Raw genomic sequence first — 18,540 nt, forward strand, 5'->3', positions numbered from 1 at the left:
TTATTGGAGAAACATTTATGTAAATCCTTTGCTCATTTAAAAATCAGGCTATTTGTATTTTGTTGTAGAGTTGTAGGAGCTCTTTATATGTTCTGGATATTTACCCCTTATCAGGTATGTGGTTTGCAAATATTCCATTCTGTAGGTTGTCTTTTCACTATTGATTGAATCTTTGGCACAGAAGTTTTAGATTTAGATGTAGTCCGGTTTACCCGTTTTTTTTTTTTTTTAACTTTTGTTGTCGTATTCATTAAATTGTTACCAAATCCCAATGCCATGAACATTTTCCTCAATGTTTTCTTTAAGACTTTTGTAATTTTAGTTTTTACATTTAGGTCTCTGATCCATTTTTGAATTAATTTTTGTATATGGTGTGGTTTATGGTCCAGCTTCATACTGCATGTAGATATACGTTTTCCCAGTACCATGTGAATAAATCATCCTTTCCCACTAAATGGTCTTGTTGAAAATCATTTGACCATGGGGCGCCTGGGTGGCTCAGTGGGTTGAGCCGCTGCCTTCGGCTCAACCGGTCTTGATCGGCTCGGGTCTTGATCTCGGGGTCCTGGGATCAAGTCCCACATCGGGCTCTCTGCTTGGCGGGGAGCCTGTTTCCCTCTCTCTCTCTCTCTGCCTGCCTCTCCATCTACTTGTGATTCCTCTCTGTCAAATAAATAAATAAAATCTTAGAAAAAAAATATTAAAAAAAAAAAGAAAAGAAAATCATTTGACCATATGTGGTCTTTCTGTTCCATTGGTCTTTTTGTTTGTTCTTATGCCCATATTGTATTGTTTTAATTATTGTGGCTTTGTAGTAAGTTTCAAAGTTAGGAAATGTGAGTTCACCAATTTTGCTCTTTTTCAAGATTATTTTGGTTATTCAGGATTCCTTGCAATTTTTTATGAAAACGAGGATCTGCTTTTTCATTTCTGCCAAAAAGGCTGTTGGATTTTTGGTAGGGATTGTGTTGAATCTTTAGATTGCTTTGGATAATATTGACATCTTACAGATATTAGGTCTTCCTGCCTGTGAATATGATTGTCTTTTCGTTTATTTAGATCTTGTTTAATTTCTTTCAACAGGGTTTTCAGCATTAAAAGTCTTACCTTCTGGGGCACTTGGGTGGCTTTGTTGGTTGTTTCTGCCTTCATCTCAGGTCATGATCCCAGGGTTGTGGGATCAAGCCCTGTGTCTGGTTCTTGGTCTGCGGGGAGTCTGCTTCTCCCTCTGTCTCCCTCTCCCTGCTTGTGTTCATTCTCTTTCTCTCTGTCAAATAAATAAATAAAATCTTAAAAAAATGTCTTACCTCCTTAGATTTATTCCTAAGTATTTTATTATTTTGATGCTATTATAAATGGAATTGCTTTCTTAGTTTTTTATTCAGGTTATTCATCACTGGTGTATAAAAACAGAACTGATTTTTGCTTTTGTACCCTACAACTTTGCTAAACTTTGGAAAGTTTTTGGAAACTTCTTTGAAACATGATCTACTTTCTTTTTCATGGAATAATGAGTGACCCACTTTTAGCATTTTCCAAATCTGCCCACTTGTCCCTTATTGCACTATTATTAAAAGGGCTATCTTTGGGGTGCCTGGGTGGCTCAGTGGGTTAAGCCTCTGCCTTTGGCTTAGGTTATGATCTCAGGGTCCTGGGATTGTGCCCTGCATCGGGCTCTCTGCTCAGGGGGGATCCTGCTTCCCCCGCCTCTGCCTGCTTGTGAGCTCTCTCTGTCAAATAAATAAATAAAATATTAAAAAAAAATAAACAAAATCTTTAAAAAAATGGCTATCTTTATCCACCACTATGAGTTAATTCCTCTATAATCTTGGTGTAGGAAAAGGCTTGCTGTTACTTAAAATACAGAAGCAGTAAAACAAAAGACTGATAAATTTCACTAAAATAAATTCTTAGATAATAAAAAATCCTATAAATAAAAGTTTGTCAAGAAGAAACTGGGAGAAAATATTCACAATATATACCACATAAAAAGGACTATATTTTTTTATATTTAAACAGCTCTTAAAATTTGAGGGACAAAAGGTTTTCTGGTTGTGGCACCATGTGGTGAGGAGTTTTTGCTTACATTGGCAGCCGTGCAGTCCAAGGGCCTTCTGCAGTCTCTGCAGGTCCTTGGACACAAGCAGATGGCCACAGCTCTGGTTGCAGATGGGGCAGCAGCCTTATCCAGGTGAATGGGCAGCCTCTGGAGATGATCCAGCAGTGCACACAGCAGTACAAGCTACTGGAATCTGTTCTGCTTCTGGGCAGGGAATGATTTCTTGGGGTGGGCATCTGAGTCTGTGTGAAGGGTAGTGGTCATGGGACCCAGATTTGCACAGTCTGCTAGCACAACTCCAAAGCCCTGGGGTCCTTATTATCAGAAATACATTGATGAGACTTCCGAGAAGGAGCTCAAAGCCATTTTCATTCAGTATGACCAAACCCTGCTGGGGGGTAGCTGATCCCTGTGTCAGTGACTTCAAAAAGTTTGGGGGCCCTGGTGTTCATACTTGCTACCAGAAATTCTATTGATAAGTCCGTCATGAAGCCTAGAGTTCACCTTGATAATAAACAGTGGTTTTGAGATTTTCAAAACAAAAAATTTGAGGGCAAAATTACAAAAGTCTGATATAATGGGAATCAGATATGAAGAGATAACTCACAAAAAAATAAGGCATAGTAATGGCCTAAAATATATGGAAAAAAGTTCAAATTTACTCATAATTAAAGAAATGCAAATTAAAATAATACCTATCAATGGCAAAAACTTTAAAATATGACAATATACTTTGTTGGTGAAGCTGTGGAGAAATGGTACTCTCATACATTGCTGGTGAAAATGTGAATTGTTATAGCCCTTCCAAAGGGAAATGTGGCAATACTTAAAAATATTGTATATGGGGGCACCTGGGTAGCTCAGTGGGTTAAGCCTCTGCCTTCAGCTCAGGTCATGGTCTCAGGGTCCTGGGATCAAGCCTCACATTGGGCTCTCTGCTCAGCAGGGAGCCTGCTTCCCCCTACCTCTCTGCCTGCCTCTCTGCCTACTTGCGATCTCTCTCTGTGTCAAATAAATAAAATCTTAAAAAAAATACTATACATATATATACACATATATGTGTGTATATGTGTGTGTGTGTGTGTGTGTGTATTTACTTTTTGACCCAGCAAAACAGTTTCTGGGACTCTACCATTTAGAGTCCTCTAACAATATAAAAATACATACACACAGATATTCACTACCGCAGTGTAATACAATGTAATTGTGAAATATTGGAAACTGTTTAAATGTCCATACATAGAAAAGTGATTAAAATGTGATATATCCATTCAATAGAGTAATGGGGCTGTGTTGAAAAAGAAAGAATGAGAATGGTCTGTATCAACAAATATGGAGTGTTTCTGAGATAATATACTGTTAAATGACAAAAATAAAACACAAGAGTATAGTATATGGTCTTCTGTGTAAGAAAGAAAGAGATATGAGACAGTACATGTGTATCTGCTTGTTTTTGTAGAATCAATATTGGGAGGATAAACTGGAAACCAAAGTGATTATTGGTAATCTACAGGGGGTAGGTGGGAAAGGAGCGCCAAAAAGTGAGGATATGGGAACTAGTGAGGAAGGAGTGACATTAGAGGGGATGGGGAAGAAAAGAACTTTATTCCAAGTTGTTTCAGAAAATAACATCTTGATTGGATACTGTAATGGTAAAGATAAAAAGAATTGCACATTAATGCTATAATATAGTCAATAAATATATTTGTCACAAGGGCATAGATTAACAATTCTGTGTGTACTCTAACTGAAAAAAAAGGCAAATATGTTTTAGATAACAAAAACTGGATTTCTCACAAATAGTGAAAGAAGAAGGCTAAAATGAACTCTTGTTGGTTTGGAATCTGAGATATTATATGTATTGGTTACTATGCATGTTTCTTAGCTGTTTCCACTGTGAGTGACTAATGAACAAACCTAGGATCCAGTTTTTTATTTCTGATTCTCCATTTCTTAGAGAAGTGGTTGGTAAAGGTGCCTGGAACATCTTGATGTATGCCAGGTAACAAAACGCTTAAAGAAAACAAATGGGGGGATAGTGTGAAAGAACTTGAGAACCATACTGAAAGAGTTCTAATGGCCAGAGCTGGAGCAATTTTAGCTAAAGAAATAATGAAATCATTGGATTATAACCCATGGAATAATAAAGTAAATATCCATGAGTCCATACTGATATAGATATAAATGGGGAAATGAACAGTTTTCACTTATAGTAAATTCCAGTTAATAACTGTGGAAGGTTGGATGGATTGAGGGAAGTAGAAAATAAGCATTAGCTAAACACAGTAATAATTGTTGCAGACAAGATCCACCAATTGATTCTAAAATTAGTTGGGGCGCCTGGGTGGCTCAGTGGGTTAAGCCGCTGCCTTCGGCTCGGGTCATGATCTCAGGGTCCTGGGATTGAGCCCCGCATCGGGCTCTCTGCTCAGCAGGGAGCCTGCTTCCTCCTCTCTCTCTCTGCCTACTTGTGATCTCTCTTTGTCAAATAAATAAATAAAATCTTAAAAAAAAAAAAGATCCACCAATTGATTCTAAAATTAGTGAGTGAAAATTTGAGGAAAAGTATAGATTCAAAGTATGTTCTCCAAGATCTTCATTAATCACAAAGACAAAGATAGTAATTTTAATGGGATGAAGCCTGCCAAAATTTATCTTAGTCCGTGATCAAGGTGAACATCACAATAACAAAACATATTCACATCTTGAAACCCATGATAAAGGATGCATTATTTCTTTGTATTTTTGCCAAAAATGTATAACCTTAGTCCAGTCATTAGAAAACATTAGCCAAACCAAAATGAAATGTATTTGACAAGGTAAAGCAATCAGTACTCTTCAAGAGTCAAGGTCATGAAAATTAGGGAATACCAAGGCATTGTCAGAGATTGGAGGAAACTAAGGAAATGTGACAACTAAATATAATGTGGGAGTTTTTTTCTTTTACAATGGCCTGTTCTTGCTTAGTGAAACCTATTTCTTTGTTTTCTCTTTGAACATTAAAGGCATGCTTTAAAATGTCATACTTTTTTCTTAAAATGTCTCTGTTTCAGATTGTTCCATTATTTGTATGTAGTTCTGAGATATGAATTCTGTTAACGTGCCCCTTCACCACTGTGGGTTTTTTTTTTAGTGTTTCCTACTTTTTTGCACTTGGAAAATTCTCTTTTGCTTTTGGATTTAGCTCTGTATTAAAACAAGTTTTGTTTTTTGGTTATATCTCAAGTACTGTGTTAGAAGTGGAAGAGGTGGCTTCTTGCATTAATTAAACCTACTAATATAGTAGTATATGATGGGAAACCTCTCTCCCTATTCCTGTTCCGTTTATGAATAATAGGGTAATTGCTTTCAGTGACTTAGGGGCTAAAATAAAGGTGCTCACCTTCCTAATATTTATATTATAATTGTAATATATATATATATATATTTATTTATATTTATATATTTATATTTGTAACAATATATTATGGTTGAGGTCAGAATTTTTTTTTCTGCGTTTGTAAAGAAGATTATCAACTTATTTCAAACAGTTTAGAACTCAAGTGATGGTAGAAAGAAATAGAATTCTTTTCCACTTTATTGTCTTGGAAGCATAGGGGAGGAAAAAGGCAGAAAAGTTACTATTGGAGTAATATATACTTAAAAGGGGTTAAAATTAAAGCTGCTGAAAAGAAAAACTTCCTCTTCCTACCCCAAGATTTCTCCCAAACATTGTCCAGATTGGAATTTTGCTGAATTAATCCCTCTTAACTCTCTCCCTCTCCTTTTTAACCTTTGGTAGGTTTAGGGCACATGTATGTTATGGTTATAGTTTTTAAAAAGTCCAATGGGCAGTGGACCCTAGGGCCATTAGAATACTTGAATGCCAGGAGAAAATGGAAAACAGTTCTTTCATATACCTGAAATATTATTTTCATTCATTTCCACCAAAATTAACTATGAAGCCCAAAAAAGTGAACTAGGCAAAAGAAGAAAAATTCCATAGTAAATAAGGATTTAGAAAATGTAAAGAACTTGTGAAGTAGCAGTCATTCAGATCATGTGAAATGGGGGAAAGGAAAACCTATGAATACTTTTATTGGAAAACATCAGAAGCAGGTATTTATCAATCCATTATGGGAGAAATTTTTTCCAAGCATTAAATTGATCTGAGATCTTAATTTGATAGTACTGAAAAAATTGTGTGACAGACCTAAGTTCCTAGATTTAAAAGCAGAACTCATATTTTAGTTCAATAAATAAACTCATATTTATTTCTTTTATGGTGATGTTATAAAATCACTGGAAATTGTATTCCTACTGTAAAGTCATCTGCCTGATATAAACTTATGGCAGCAGAACACAGTGATGAAAACATGTATCCTTCAGATGAAATTGCTGATATTTAACTAGTTGAAACTTGACCGTGATTGATAAAGTTGATGTCAGGTTTATTTTCAGTTGTATTGTTTAGTATTCATAATGATATTATGGTCTTCAGTTTTCTTTGATGGCTGAATTTTTATTATTTATTTCCTCCACAGAAGTGAACAGTACCATATCTTTGAAAGATTTGCGAATACTATTTTTATATGAATTTAAACTAGGACACAGTGCAGCCACAGCAAGTAGAAACATCAATTCTGTCTTTGGAAAAGGCTCTGTTAGTGAAAGGACTATCCGGTGGTGGTTCGAAAAATTTCGTTCTGGGGATCTGAGTCTGAAAAATGAGCCTCGAGGGAGACCCAGATCTGTTTTAAATGAAGATCAATTGAGAGCCATGGTGGAAGCTAACCCCAAAACAGCAATTCGAGGCCTCGCAGCAGACTTAGGAGTTTCTGCTAAACAATTTCTCGACACCTGGCTGCAATAGGAAAGGTGAAAAAGTTGGACAAATGGGTAGGTAACACCAGCTGATGGAGGATCACAAACTGAGATGATTAGAGATGTGCTCATACCTTAAGATTTGAAAGAGCAGAGGCCTATTTTAGAGAATATCATAAACTTTGACAAAAAATGAAAGTGGTCTGGATGATGGTTGGATGTTGGAGAAGTTACCAAGTGTGTTAAAACCATCATTGCAACCAAAAAGAAGGTTCTGGTAACTGTATGGTGGTCTGCAAAGAGAGTATTCCATTACTTTTAACTCAGGCAAAACCTAACAGTAGCATCTTATTGTAAAGAAGTTGAAATTATGTATCATTTGTCATCATTTTAAACTCTAAGAAACAGAGCACTCTCTAATAGAGAACAGTAATGGAAGGATTTGAATAAATTTTAACAATGCTGGGGCGCCTGGGTGGCTCAGTGGATTAAGCCGCTGCCTTCGGCTCAGGTCATGATCTCAGGGTCCTGGGATCAAGTCCCGCATCGGGCTCTCTGCTCAGCAGGGGGCCTGCTTCCCTCTCTCTGCCTGCCTCTCAGTCTGCTTGTGATTTCTCTCTGTCAAATAAATAAATAAAATCTTTAAAAAAAAAAAATCTTTAAAAAAAATTTTAACAATGCTGAATTTTTTTTTGGGGGGGGATGAAATATTTTGACAGCAGCACATAATACTGTACAGTGAGCACACCCGGCTCCAGGAGATGCCCTCCAGGTTAGAAGGAAGGTCTCAAAATTAAGTGAATTTGTTAGAGCCTGGCCCCCTGCTCAGGGGAGGGAGAGGGAATGGAATGGAATGAACAAATGGAGGTCTGCTCTCCGGTCACTCGTAGATCCAGCTCTGAGCACAGCTCTTGTAATCCACCAGCTCTTCAGGCTGGAACCACAAGCCAATCTCCTTTTCTGCACTCTCCACGGAGTCGCTGCCGTGGATAATGTTCCTGCCAACTTGGATGCAGAAGTCCCCACGGCTGGTCCCAGGCTTGGAGTCTGCAGGGTTGGTCTCCCCAAGCATCACTCGGCCTGTCTTCACCACATTCAGGCCCTCCCAGACCATGGCAACCACGGGCCCTGACTGCATGTACTTGACCAAGCCGGTAAAGAAGGGACGGTCCTTTAGGTCAATGTAGTGCTTCTTGAGAAGGTCGTCAGAAAAAAAAAAAAGAGAAGGTCTTCAGAAGCCTGAATTAATTTCATAGCAACGAGGCGGAATCCCTTTTGCTCCAAATGCTTGATGATTTCTCCCACGAGGCTGCGCTGGACCCCATCAGGCCTGATGGCAATGAAGGTGCGTTCACAGTTGGCCATGGTCCCCTCCAGCAGCTCCGGCGGCAACTCCTTCTCAACAATGCTGAGTTTTAAATATATTTGGAGAAATTTATCATTGGGGGAAAGCAGTTAATGCTAATAGTGTGTATTTTGGTTGAATAAAACTTTTCTTTTTCTGAAAAATGCAACATTTTCATTTTTATATTAAGGCAGTTTCATATGGCTCAACTTAATACCTTCCCAGACCCTGGCAGAACATGAAGACTGCAAGATACCTAATATACTGGAAAACTACAGGCTGCCCCTGAGTTTTGAGCTTCTTCATTGGAGGAATGTGGAACAACCCAGAGTGTATGTGTGTGTGAAAGATGCTTAGGACTCAGCCATGCAAAAATCTGGGTAAAGAGGGTTTTAGGGGAATAAGCAAAAGCTCTCAGGCTTTCGGAAGATATATATATATCTTCCTCCTCTCTCTCTCTCTGCCTGCCTCTCTCCCTACTTGTGATCTCTGTCAAATAAATAAATAAAATCTTAAAAAAAAAAAAGCAGATATCCCTGTTCACTCCAAATGAGTGGTTTCTTCCAAGAAGAACCAGTGAAATGTGATGAGAGAGGGAAAGGAGCAGTTAGCTATAGGATGTTGAATTATCCTATCAATTATCCTTACTTCCTCCAAAAAGGGGTATAGACTTGAGAGGCAGAAATGAATTCTTGTTCATTGTGAGCAAACACACGGATTGAGTTGTACCTGAACTACTATTAGTGTATTTTAGTTATGTGAGATAGTAAATACCTTCTTAGTGCTCCAAAAACAAAGCTTTCAAAAGCTCCTTGGTTGAGTGTCGAAAGAAAGGAGTGGAGGTGGAGGTTGCTATATCTTATCTTCCCACCATGTCCCTGAGGTAGCTTGGGTCCTGATTGCAAAAGGAGTAAGAAGTGGCAGGGCACCTGGGTGGCTCAGTGAGTTAAGCTCTGTTTTTGGCAGGTCATGATCCTAGGGTCCTGGGATGGAGCCCCAAGTCAGGCTCTCTGCTCCGCGGGGAGCCTGCTTCCCTCTCTCTCTGCCCTTCTGCCTCTCTGCCTACTTGTGATCTCTGTCTGTCAAATAAATAAATTAACATCAACCAAAAAAGGAGTAAGTAGTGGCTTTCAGGGGAATCTGGCTGGCTCAGTCAGTAAAGCATGCAACTCTTGATCTTATTGTAATGAGTTAGAGCCCCATACTGGGGTAGAGTTTACTTAAAAACAAAACAAAAAAGTTATTTTGAATTTTGGTTTATTATATACATAATAGCTGTTATTAAAGAACTTCCTGCCTTGATCTAATTGCTTAAGTGAGACTAGAGCACCTATAGCCACTTTAATGGTATGCATGAAAGATCTTGGGCACAGAGATAGCGTCCAAAGCCCAGTGGAAAGTGGACTCTTCTAGGACCTGTCAGTGAGTTGGACTCTGTCTTCCTCTTTCTGTTGGTGCTTTTGCCGCAGTAGCCTCCTTTCACTTCCTTTGACCTCAGTTAATTTGTTCATGCTGCTTACTGGTCTTCATGTCATTAACTGCCTGTCACACACATTTCCTCCAGGACGTCTTACCTGATTACCCCACCATACTGTAGGTCAGGTCCCCTTGTCATGGCCTTAGGACTCCAGGATGGTTCCTTCATAACTATAATCACAGTAGTTATATGTTTATTTGTGTGATAGTATGTGTTTGTCATCTTCTGTGCTAGATTATAAAATTCACAATAGTGGGGACTTTTTTGCTCACAAGGTCATACCCCTATCAAGAGCACAATGTCCAGCACATGGTAAGTACCTAATAAATGTTTGTTAAATGAATGAATAAGTGTTAGGGCCAGTCTCATCCACTTTGTAGAAAACCCTTGTTTTGGTATCAGTTTAAGTAAGGAATATGTTGATAGCAGATCATTGAAAACCTAACGAGCAGTGGCATTTAAGTAGATTTTGTTTACTGTAACTTACAAAAATTTTCAGACATACAAAATACCCAAATTTTACAGTAAACACCTGTATGCCAATCACCTAGATTGTACCATTTGACATTTTACTCTGCTTTATCACTTATCTACTCATGTAACTATCCTTTTTAAAATATGAATTGTAATGTAAAGTAGTAGACATTAGCACATTTCACCCTAAATACTTCAGCATACCTGTCATTACCTAGAGTCCAATATTGCCTTCAGGCTCTTGTTCTTGTAAATTTAAATTCGATAAAATGTCCAAATCTTAATTGTACTGTTTAGTATGTTTTGATAAATGCAAATATTTGTGTAACACAAACCCCTATGAAGATATAGACTATTACTGTCAGCCCAGAACGTTCTTTCATACCTTTTCATTTTATCCCCACTCTTATCCCTAAAGGCAAACACTGCTCTGATTTTTTTCTACCATGAAATAGTTTTGGCTGTTCTAGAAGTACACATAAATGGAATTGTATAGTATGTGCTCTTTTGTGTAAGGCTTCTTTAACTAAGCATCATGTTTTTGAAATTAATCCATTTTGTTGTATGTACCAATATTTCATTCCTTTTAAAAGTTGACTAGTATTCCATGAAATGAATATAACAATTTTTCTATTTACCTGTTTGAAACATTTGTGGAATTTTTTTCACAGTTTGAGCTTATTTTAAATAAAGCTGTTGTGAATATTCTTGCACAAGTCTTTTTGTGGACATTTGTTTTCATTTCTCTTGGATAAATACCTAAGATTGTCAATACCAGGTCATAGGCTATATGTATATTTAGTTTTCTAGACCTTTTCCCAAAGAGATTACACCATTTTATACCCTCTTCCCCCCAACATTTGATGTTCTTCTTCTTCTCTCTTCTGGTGGGGGTGGAGCTGTGTCTTATTTTGAACTATTTTCCCTCTTTCACATTATAAGGAATCTAGGGAGACAGGCCATAACTGGGGTAGTTACTTAACAATGCAGTCAGGGACCCAGGCACTTCCTAGCTTTTTTTTTTTTTAAGATTTTATTTATTTATTTGACAGAGATCACAAGTAGGCAGAGAGGCAGGGAGAGAGAGAGAGAGAGAGAGAGACAGAAGCAGGCTCCCTGTTGAGCACAGAGCCCGATGCGGGACTCGATCCCAGGACCCTGGGATCATGACCTGAGCCAAAGGCAGAGGCTTTAACCTACTGAGCCACCCAGACGCCCCACTTCCTAGCTTTTTGTTCATCCTTAGTGGATTGATCATAGTTCCATGCATGGCATCTGGGGTAGACAGCCTTGCCTCTTGGTATTCTTGCCCTTGTGTAATCTCCTCTGAGTGTGGGCTGGGTGACTAGCTTTTCTTTTTTTTTTTTTTTTTTCTTTTTTTTTAAGATTTATTTGAGGGCACCTGAGTGGCTCACTGGGTTAAGCCTCTTCCTTTGGCTCAGGTCATGATCTTGGGGTCGTGGGATTGAGCCCTGCTTCATGTTCTCTGCTCAGCAGGGAACCTTGTTTCCCCCTCCCTTTCTGCCTACTTGTGATCTCTCCGTCTCTTTCTGTCAGATAAGTACATAAAATCTTTTAAAAAAACAAAACAAGATTTATTTGAGAGCATGCAAGTGTATGCATGCAAGGAGGTGTGTCAAGGCAGAGAGGGAAGGAAATCCTCAAGCAGACTTCCTGCAGAGCAGGGAGCCTGACTCCCGTGGGGGGTGGGGGGATCAAAGACCTAAGCCAAAATCAAAAGTTGGGCACTTAACTGTCTGAGCCACCCAGGTACCTCTAGCTTCTAATGGAATATAGCAGAAGTAAGGGGATGCCACTTCTGAGATTAAGTTATAAAAAGGATGTGGCTTCTTTCATGCACGTTCTTTCTCTTTTTTTTTTTTTTGAGATTTTATTTATTTATTTGATAGCGAGAGTTCACAAGTAGACAGAGAAATAGGCAGAGAGAGAGGGGGAAGCAGGCTCCCTGCTGAGCAGAGAGCTGGATGTGGGGCTCCATCCCAGGACCCTGAGATCATGACCTCAGCTGAAGGCAGAGGCTTAACCCACTGAGCCACCCAGGTGCCCCTTTCTCATTCTTTTTTCTAGGGAAAGCCAAATTGTCATATTGTGAGACAACTTACAATTGCCATGTTGTGAAGAGACTATGTGGATGTGATGAGGGACAGTGGGGCGTGCCAACAATCGAAAGAGTAAGCTTAGAAGTGGACCCCCCTAGCTGAGCATTCAGGTGAGACTGCAGAACCACACCTGGATTTCTGACCCACAGAAAGTGGGATAATAAGTGTTTGCTGTTTTAAGCCACCACGTTTTGGTGTAATTTGTTACATAACAGTAGATAACTAACTAGCACAACACCTCATTGTCTCATGTCATAAGATGGCTTCTGTACCTTTAGGGTCTTATGTTCATTACTCCACAGATAGTAAGAAAAAGTGTGAAAGGCAAAGCACAAAAAGTGCAAAAGGCAAAAGACAAAGTTTTTTTTTACATTAATCCGTTCATTTTTATCAAGAACTCAGAACCTTTCTAAAAAATCCTACTCAGCAGACAGGTTTATATCTAATAGGCCAGAGATAACACCACATATATGATCATGGCCATGATCTTCTAGCCTTAGCTAGAAGGTGGCTAGAGAGAAAGGGGGACCTAGATGAAGTTTACATCAACCAACTCTCAGTCTCTGGCACATGAACCATTTCAGAAACCCCATAAAGTTAAAGACCTCTTCCTTGGGTGACTGGGTGGCTCAGTGGGTTAAAGCCTCTGCCTTCGGCTCAGGTCATGATCCCAGGGTCCTGGGATCGAGCCCCACATCAGGCTCTCTGCTCCGAGGGGAGCCTGCTTCCTCCTCTTTCTCTGCCTGCCTCTCTGCCTACTTGTCATCTCTGTCTGTCAAATAAAAAAAAAAAAAAAAAAAAGACCTCTTCCTTAACACCTACCCCAGCCAAGTGGCCTTTTGAGGAAATTTCCAGAAAACGGACCAATTCAAATGAAACTTTCAGAAAGCGCCTCAGGGTCTGGATGGCAGGGCTTAGATTTCTGATTTATGCTCCACACCATTCTTGGAAAGCTGCAGCACTATCTTCCACTGTTACTTCTATTCCTCCAGTCCTTTGCCGTAGAAACTTCAGAGTCATGCTGGAAATATCTCTGATCACTCCCTCCCCAGCAAAATGGCTCCTCTAGCTCTAATACTATGGACTTCATTCATTTTTTAAATCCCTCCCCTCTCCTCCTTTACCTACTTTTTCTTTAAGATTTCATTATATATATATATTTCATTATATTTATTTCATTTATTTGAGAGAGAGAGAGAAGGAGAGAGAGAGAGAGAGAGAGAAGGAGAGAGAGAGAGAGAGAGAGAGAGAGTGTGTGTGTGTGTGTGCGTGCGCACACGCACACGGCATGGGGGAGGGGCAAAGAGGGAGAGGGAGAAGCAGACTCCCTGCTGATTAGGGAGTGGGATATGGGGCATCATCCCAGGATTCTGGGATCATGACCCAAGTTGAAAGCAGCCGCTTAACTGATTGAGATATCCTGGTGCCCCTGACCTTTCTTTCCTCAGGTCTGATACTTGACGTCATTCTCAAATTCAAATCGAATCCTATTACTCCCTAACTTCCCCCATTGCCCTCAAGATGAGGCTTGAACTTCTTCCCATGGTAGCAAAAACCTGCATAACTAGATATGGCCCACTTCCCCAGCCTTAACTCTTTGCTCTGGTTTTGGTGTTACACAACACCAAATTGCTGACCTCTCTGCCTTTGCTTACTGTCCCATCTGCCCAGTACAGCTTCACTTTTGATTAAGAACACCAGTTGACATCCTTGGGGATTCAGCTTTTGTGACAACTTTTCTACAAAGCTTTCTAGGACAACTAACTCCTTCTTCAACGGTGGGTCTGCTGGCTTCCTCAGTACCTCAGTAGTTGTGTTCAAATCCTTATCCCTTTATGGGGGAAAAGGCCATACTAGGTTTACCTAGTAGAAAAATAAAATAAAACAAAAGGATATGGAATGAAAAATAATTCTCCCTCCTACGCCTGTCCCCCAGTTCCTTTTCTCCAGTTTCTTAATGCATATGCAAGTATAAATACATTTTCGCACAATCTTAAGGGAGTTCTATGCCTTGTTTTTCCAATTAACTGTATTTTGGAGATCACTGTATCAGTTCACATAGACCTATTTCATTCTTTAAAGAGTTGCAGGAATATTCTGTTGTATGCATATCTTAACTTGCTCAAGCAATTTGTTGTTGGACATCTGGGGTGTTTCTCATTTTGCTCTGACAAGCAGTGCCACAAAGCACATTATCTTTGCACAAATGGGATTTGAGTACAGGTGGAAAATATCTTTTGCACAGATTCTTAAGGGCGGAATTGCTAGATTATAAGGCTAGGTCAAAGACAAAGAGGATTGTAAATTTTTTTTTCTTAAGATTTTATTTATTTGACACACAGAGAGAGAGAGAGAGAAAGTGAGTGAGAGCACAAGCAGGGGGATTGGCAGGCAGGCAAGCAAGCAGAGGGAGAGGGTGAGGGAGAAGCAGGTTCCCGCCCAGCAAGGAGTCCGATGTGGGGCTTGATGCCAGGACCCTGGGATCATGACCTGAGCTAAAGGCAGCTGCTTAACCGACTGAGCCACCCAGGCATCCTGAGGATTGTAAATTTTTATATACAGCTCTAAATAGTCAACCGATTTACTCCTCCCATCAACAATCCAGTTCTGCTGTATTCTAGTTAGGCCATGTACCACAGTAGTCTGGATATTTTTTGAGGGTGGGCATTTCCTAGTATTTATATTTGTCTGGCAGTATTGACCTTTCTTCAATAAATATTTGACTTAACGTTGAATTTTACGTCTTAGTGTCGAGTCTAGGGGTTGGTATATAGCAGACTCAGCAGGTGTCTATTACAATTCCTCAGCGATTAGAGTTGCTAACATTTATTGAAGTGTATTAAATGCCAGGACCTGTGTAAGCACTTTCCCTTCCACCTCTTTCACTCACGTTCTCCTTCCTCCCGGGGAGAGGGCGTGCCCCGCACCAGGCCCGCCCTCCTGTGCATTCGTTGGTCAAACCCGATGCCCGTTACGGCCGAGTCCCGCCCTAACCACGCCCCCACGCCGTCCGCGGGGCCGTGAGAAGGCGTGGCCATAACCGGACAGTTATAGCCGCCGGACGGTTCAGGAGGTCTCTCGTGAGAATCCGGACGCTCTCGAGGACCTGAGCGGTGCCCGTGGGAGCGCGCTTCGCGGTGCCGGTGGGAGCACGCTTCGCGGTCCCGCGGAGCAGGCGCGACAGGCCCGTGGCCGCGGCAGGCGGACGCCTTGCCCCGCCTCCGCTGCTCTCAGGCTCCGCCCGGGCTCGCGCACACGCGCGCGCTCCCGTTCAATCCTCGGTCTGGCCCGCGGGGACCGGGCGGGTGGAGGCTGGGCTGCTGAGATACGAGGGGAGGAGCCGGAGGAGCCGGAGCTGCCGCCGCCACAGCCACTGCCACAGCCGCCGCCGCCGCCGCTGGAGAAGAGCATGTCTGCAACTAGAGCCAAGAAAGTGAAGATGGCCACCAAATCGTGCCCCGAGTGCGACCAACAGGTGGGCGCCGGGGGCCGGACCCGGGGGCCGGCGGGGCGGGAGCGCGGGCAGGCGGCCGTTGTCGGCGGCGGTTGGCTGTGGAGAGGCCGCCTCGCCGGGTGGTCTGGCCCGTGGGCTCGGTGTCCATGCTGGGAGGCCGGGCTGAGCCGAGGGGATGCCAGGGGGACTCCCGGGGTTGAGTGGCTGGTCCCCATCTGGAGGCGTTAGCCGGGCAACTGTGTGTGTCCTGCAGCCCGTGGCGCGGGAGGGAGGCGTGGGTTTGTCGGGAGCGGACCGGGCGCCCTTCCGGAGCCTCCCAGAGTCGCCTGGCCGGCTCTGGGTGACAGCGGCGGGAGTGTGGGGACAGTGGCCTAAGTGGACGAGCACGGCCCCTTCAGTCCCCTTCTGCCGCGACGAGAATGCCCGGTGTGCCCGACTCCCGAGTCCAGGCTCCAGGCTCCGAACGCCCCTCCTGCCACGCAGGGTTGCTTTGTTCCCATCAGATGTATACTGTGAACCCCAAAACTGTTCCACCGCGACCGGGGCGGACGCTTAAATGTGACAAAAGGGGCCGCAATCAATGATTTGAAGTTTAAGTGAATTTGGACGTTTTCCCTCCTAAATATATTTCTTATATTTTTGATGGAAATAATCGTGGATCTTTACATTGTTTTTGTGGAACATTATTGAATAACGCCCCCATTGAAGCCCTTTCCTTCTGGGCTCTCTTCACTTCCCGCACCCGCCACCGTATCCGCTGTTAAAAATTTGGCGTTTCTGCTTCATGATCTTTTTAAAAATTTATATGTAGTTTCATGAAATTTAAATGACTCCTTTCTACACAAAATTAATAGTGTCATAGTTGTAATTTAAAAATCTCATTTTACAGTTTCTTAGTTTTATGCATGCCTCATTCTTTACTGGAATAATGGACGTTCCTTACAACCTATTGAGTTAAAACTACGAATTAAAACCATCCGAAGGCCCTTATTTCATGCCAGTATGCAGCTCTGGGTGTGATTTTTTTCTTTTCTACTAAGAGAATTTTCTCCAAATGAATACTTCTTTCCTCCCCCTTAAATTTTTTTTTTTTTTTTTTTTTTAAATCAGGAGTAATTTGAAATGGCTGGAGACTTTTTTAAAAATAGCATGCTGATGGCGGAACATTCTTTAAGAGCAATCTTGTACCTTGATCAAATCTTGTAAACGAAAATGTTACATGTTTTATTCAGTATCTTTTATGGGCATGGTAGAAATTCAAGGAAGGAAGATTGTGCAAGGAGAATTAGAGTTTATTGATGTTCTGAGTTTATTGAATATTCAGTAAAAAAACAATTTAGTTATGTTTTCCAAAGTAGAGTTAAACTTCCATTCTTACCATTTGACTTAGTTTACCACATAAACTAAATTTGTTAAATTCTAAGAAAAATGGACTTCCTAATTTAAGTCTCTTTGCAGGACATTGTATCAATATTTAAATCATTTCCATTTGTTCCAATTAACTGTGCTGAAGTATAAGGTTGACATGTTATGCTTTATGTATTCCAGTGTCTGTAGGGCATAAGTTACTGCAAACCTTGACCTTGTTTTACTTGGCGTAAACTAATCTTTTGGAAAAAGTAACCTGTTTTTAATATCCTGGTTAAAGAAAAAGGAAAGGACAATAAACTTGTTAGGAGTCCCTGTAATTGTACAACAAAATGTGATCAGCAGTTTGTTTATAAACATACATTAATTTTGTTATACGCACATAATATATCCTCCCTTTCCCTCAGCTGCCATAACAAAATACCATAGGTTAAGTGGCTCAAACAATAGCAACTTATTTTCTCACAGTTCTGGAGGCTGGAAGTCCAAGATCTGGCAAAGAGAGAGCTTTCTGGTTCCCTTCTTATAAGGCCACTAATCCCATCACGAGGGGCCCCACCACCATGACTTTAAATCTGATTATCTAACCTCCAAATACCTTGATATTGGGGGTTAAGACTTAAACATATGAATTTTTTGGGAAGGGGGGAAGCTGCTACATAATTTTGAATGTTGGTTTTGTTCTTTACTGTAAATATTTAAGAGAATATAAGGGCTAATTAAAACTTTTGGCGATGGGGCGCCTGGGTAGCTCAGTGGATTAAAGCCTCTGCCTTCAGCTCAGGTCATGATCCCAGGGTCCTGGGATCGAGCCCCGCATCGGGCTCTCTGCTCAATGAGGAGCCTGCTTCCTCCTTTCTCCTCTCTCTCTGCCTGCCTCTCTGCCTACTTGTGATCTCTGTCTGTCAAATAAATAAATAAAATCTTAAAAAAAAAAAAACAAAAAAAACAAAACTTTTTTGGCGATTTTTTTTTTTTTAAGATTTTATTTATTTGTTTGACAGATCATAAGTAGGCAGAGAGACAGGCAGAGAGAGAGGAGGGAGCAGGCTCCCTGCTGAGCAGAGAGCCTGTTGTGGGGCTTGATCCCAGGACCCTGGGATCATCCCCTGAGCTGAAGGCAGAGAGCCACCCAGGTGACCCTCTTTTTTTTTTTTTTCTAAGATTTTTATTTATGTATTTGTCAGAGAGAGCACAAGCATGCAGAGTGGCAGGCAGAAGCAGAGAGAGAAGCGGGCTCCCTGCTGAGCAAGGAGTGCAATGTGGGACTCCATTCCAGGACCCTGGGATCCTGACCTGAGCTAAGGCAGTGGCTGAACCAACTGAGCCACCCAGGCATCCCTAAAACTTTTGGTGATTCTTAAAATTGATATATCTTTTACTAAAAGTGACTGGTTTGAAGGAAATAAAAGATTAATTTTTACTTACAATTATTGGAGA

The 18,540-nt window shown here is 41.0% G+C and overlaps 2 protein-coding genes and 1 pseudogene across 4 annotated transcripts in view; 2 read left to right on the forward strand and 1 right to left on the reverse strand.

Moving 5' to 3' along the window:
• The window catches only part of LOC309853174 (histone-lysine N-methyltransferase SETMAR-like), a 31,258-nt gene extending 23,375 nt beyond the window's left edge, over window positions 1-7,883 (forward strand). The window contains exons 3-4 of the mRNA XM_082711022.1: window positions 6,583-6,937; window positions 7,753-7,883. Coding sequence (XP_082567148.1) covers window positions 6,583-6,911 — 329 coding nt within the window. The 3' untranslated portion in view covers window positions 6,912-6,937; window positions 7,753-7,883. The remainder of the gene's footprint in view (window positions 1-6,582; window positions 6,938-7,752) is intronic.
• On the reverse strand, window positions 7,539-8,424 carry LOC309853175 (nucleoside diphosphate kinase A pseudogene; annotated as a pseudogene). The gene has a single exon. The product of its transcript is annotated as a nucleoside diphosphate kinase A pseudogene (transcript).
• Window positions 8,425-15,302: 6,878 nt separating this feature from the next.
• LOC309853178 (UPF0547 protein C16orf87) overlaps window positions 15,303-18,540 on the forward strand; it is a 30,912-nt gene continuing 27,674 nt past the window's right edge. Inside the window, exon 1 of one of the 2 annotated variants that reach the window (XM_082711026.1) lies at window positions 15,303-15,753. In XM_082711026.1, coding sequence (XP_082567152.1) covers window positions 15,688-15,753 — 66 coding nt within the window. In that variant the 5' untranslated portion in view covers window positions 15,303-15,687. The remainder of the gene's footprint in view (window positions 15,754-18,540) is intronic. The other variant, XM_082711025.1, reaches the window with a different exon arrangement.

This window comes from Mustela nivalis (genome assembly GCF_964662115.1).
Source record: "Mustela nivalis genome assembly, chromosome: 18".
NCBI classification, from domain to species: domain Eukaryota; kingdom Metazoa; phylum Chordata; class Mammalia; order Carnivora; family Mustelidae; genus Mustela; species Mustela nivalis.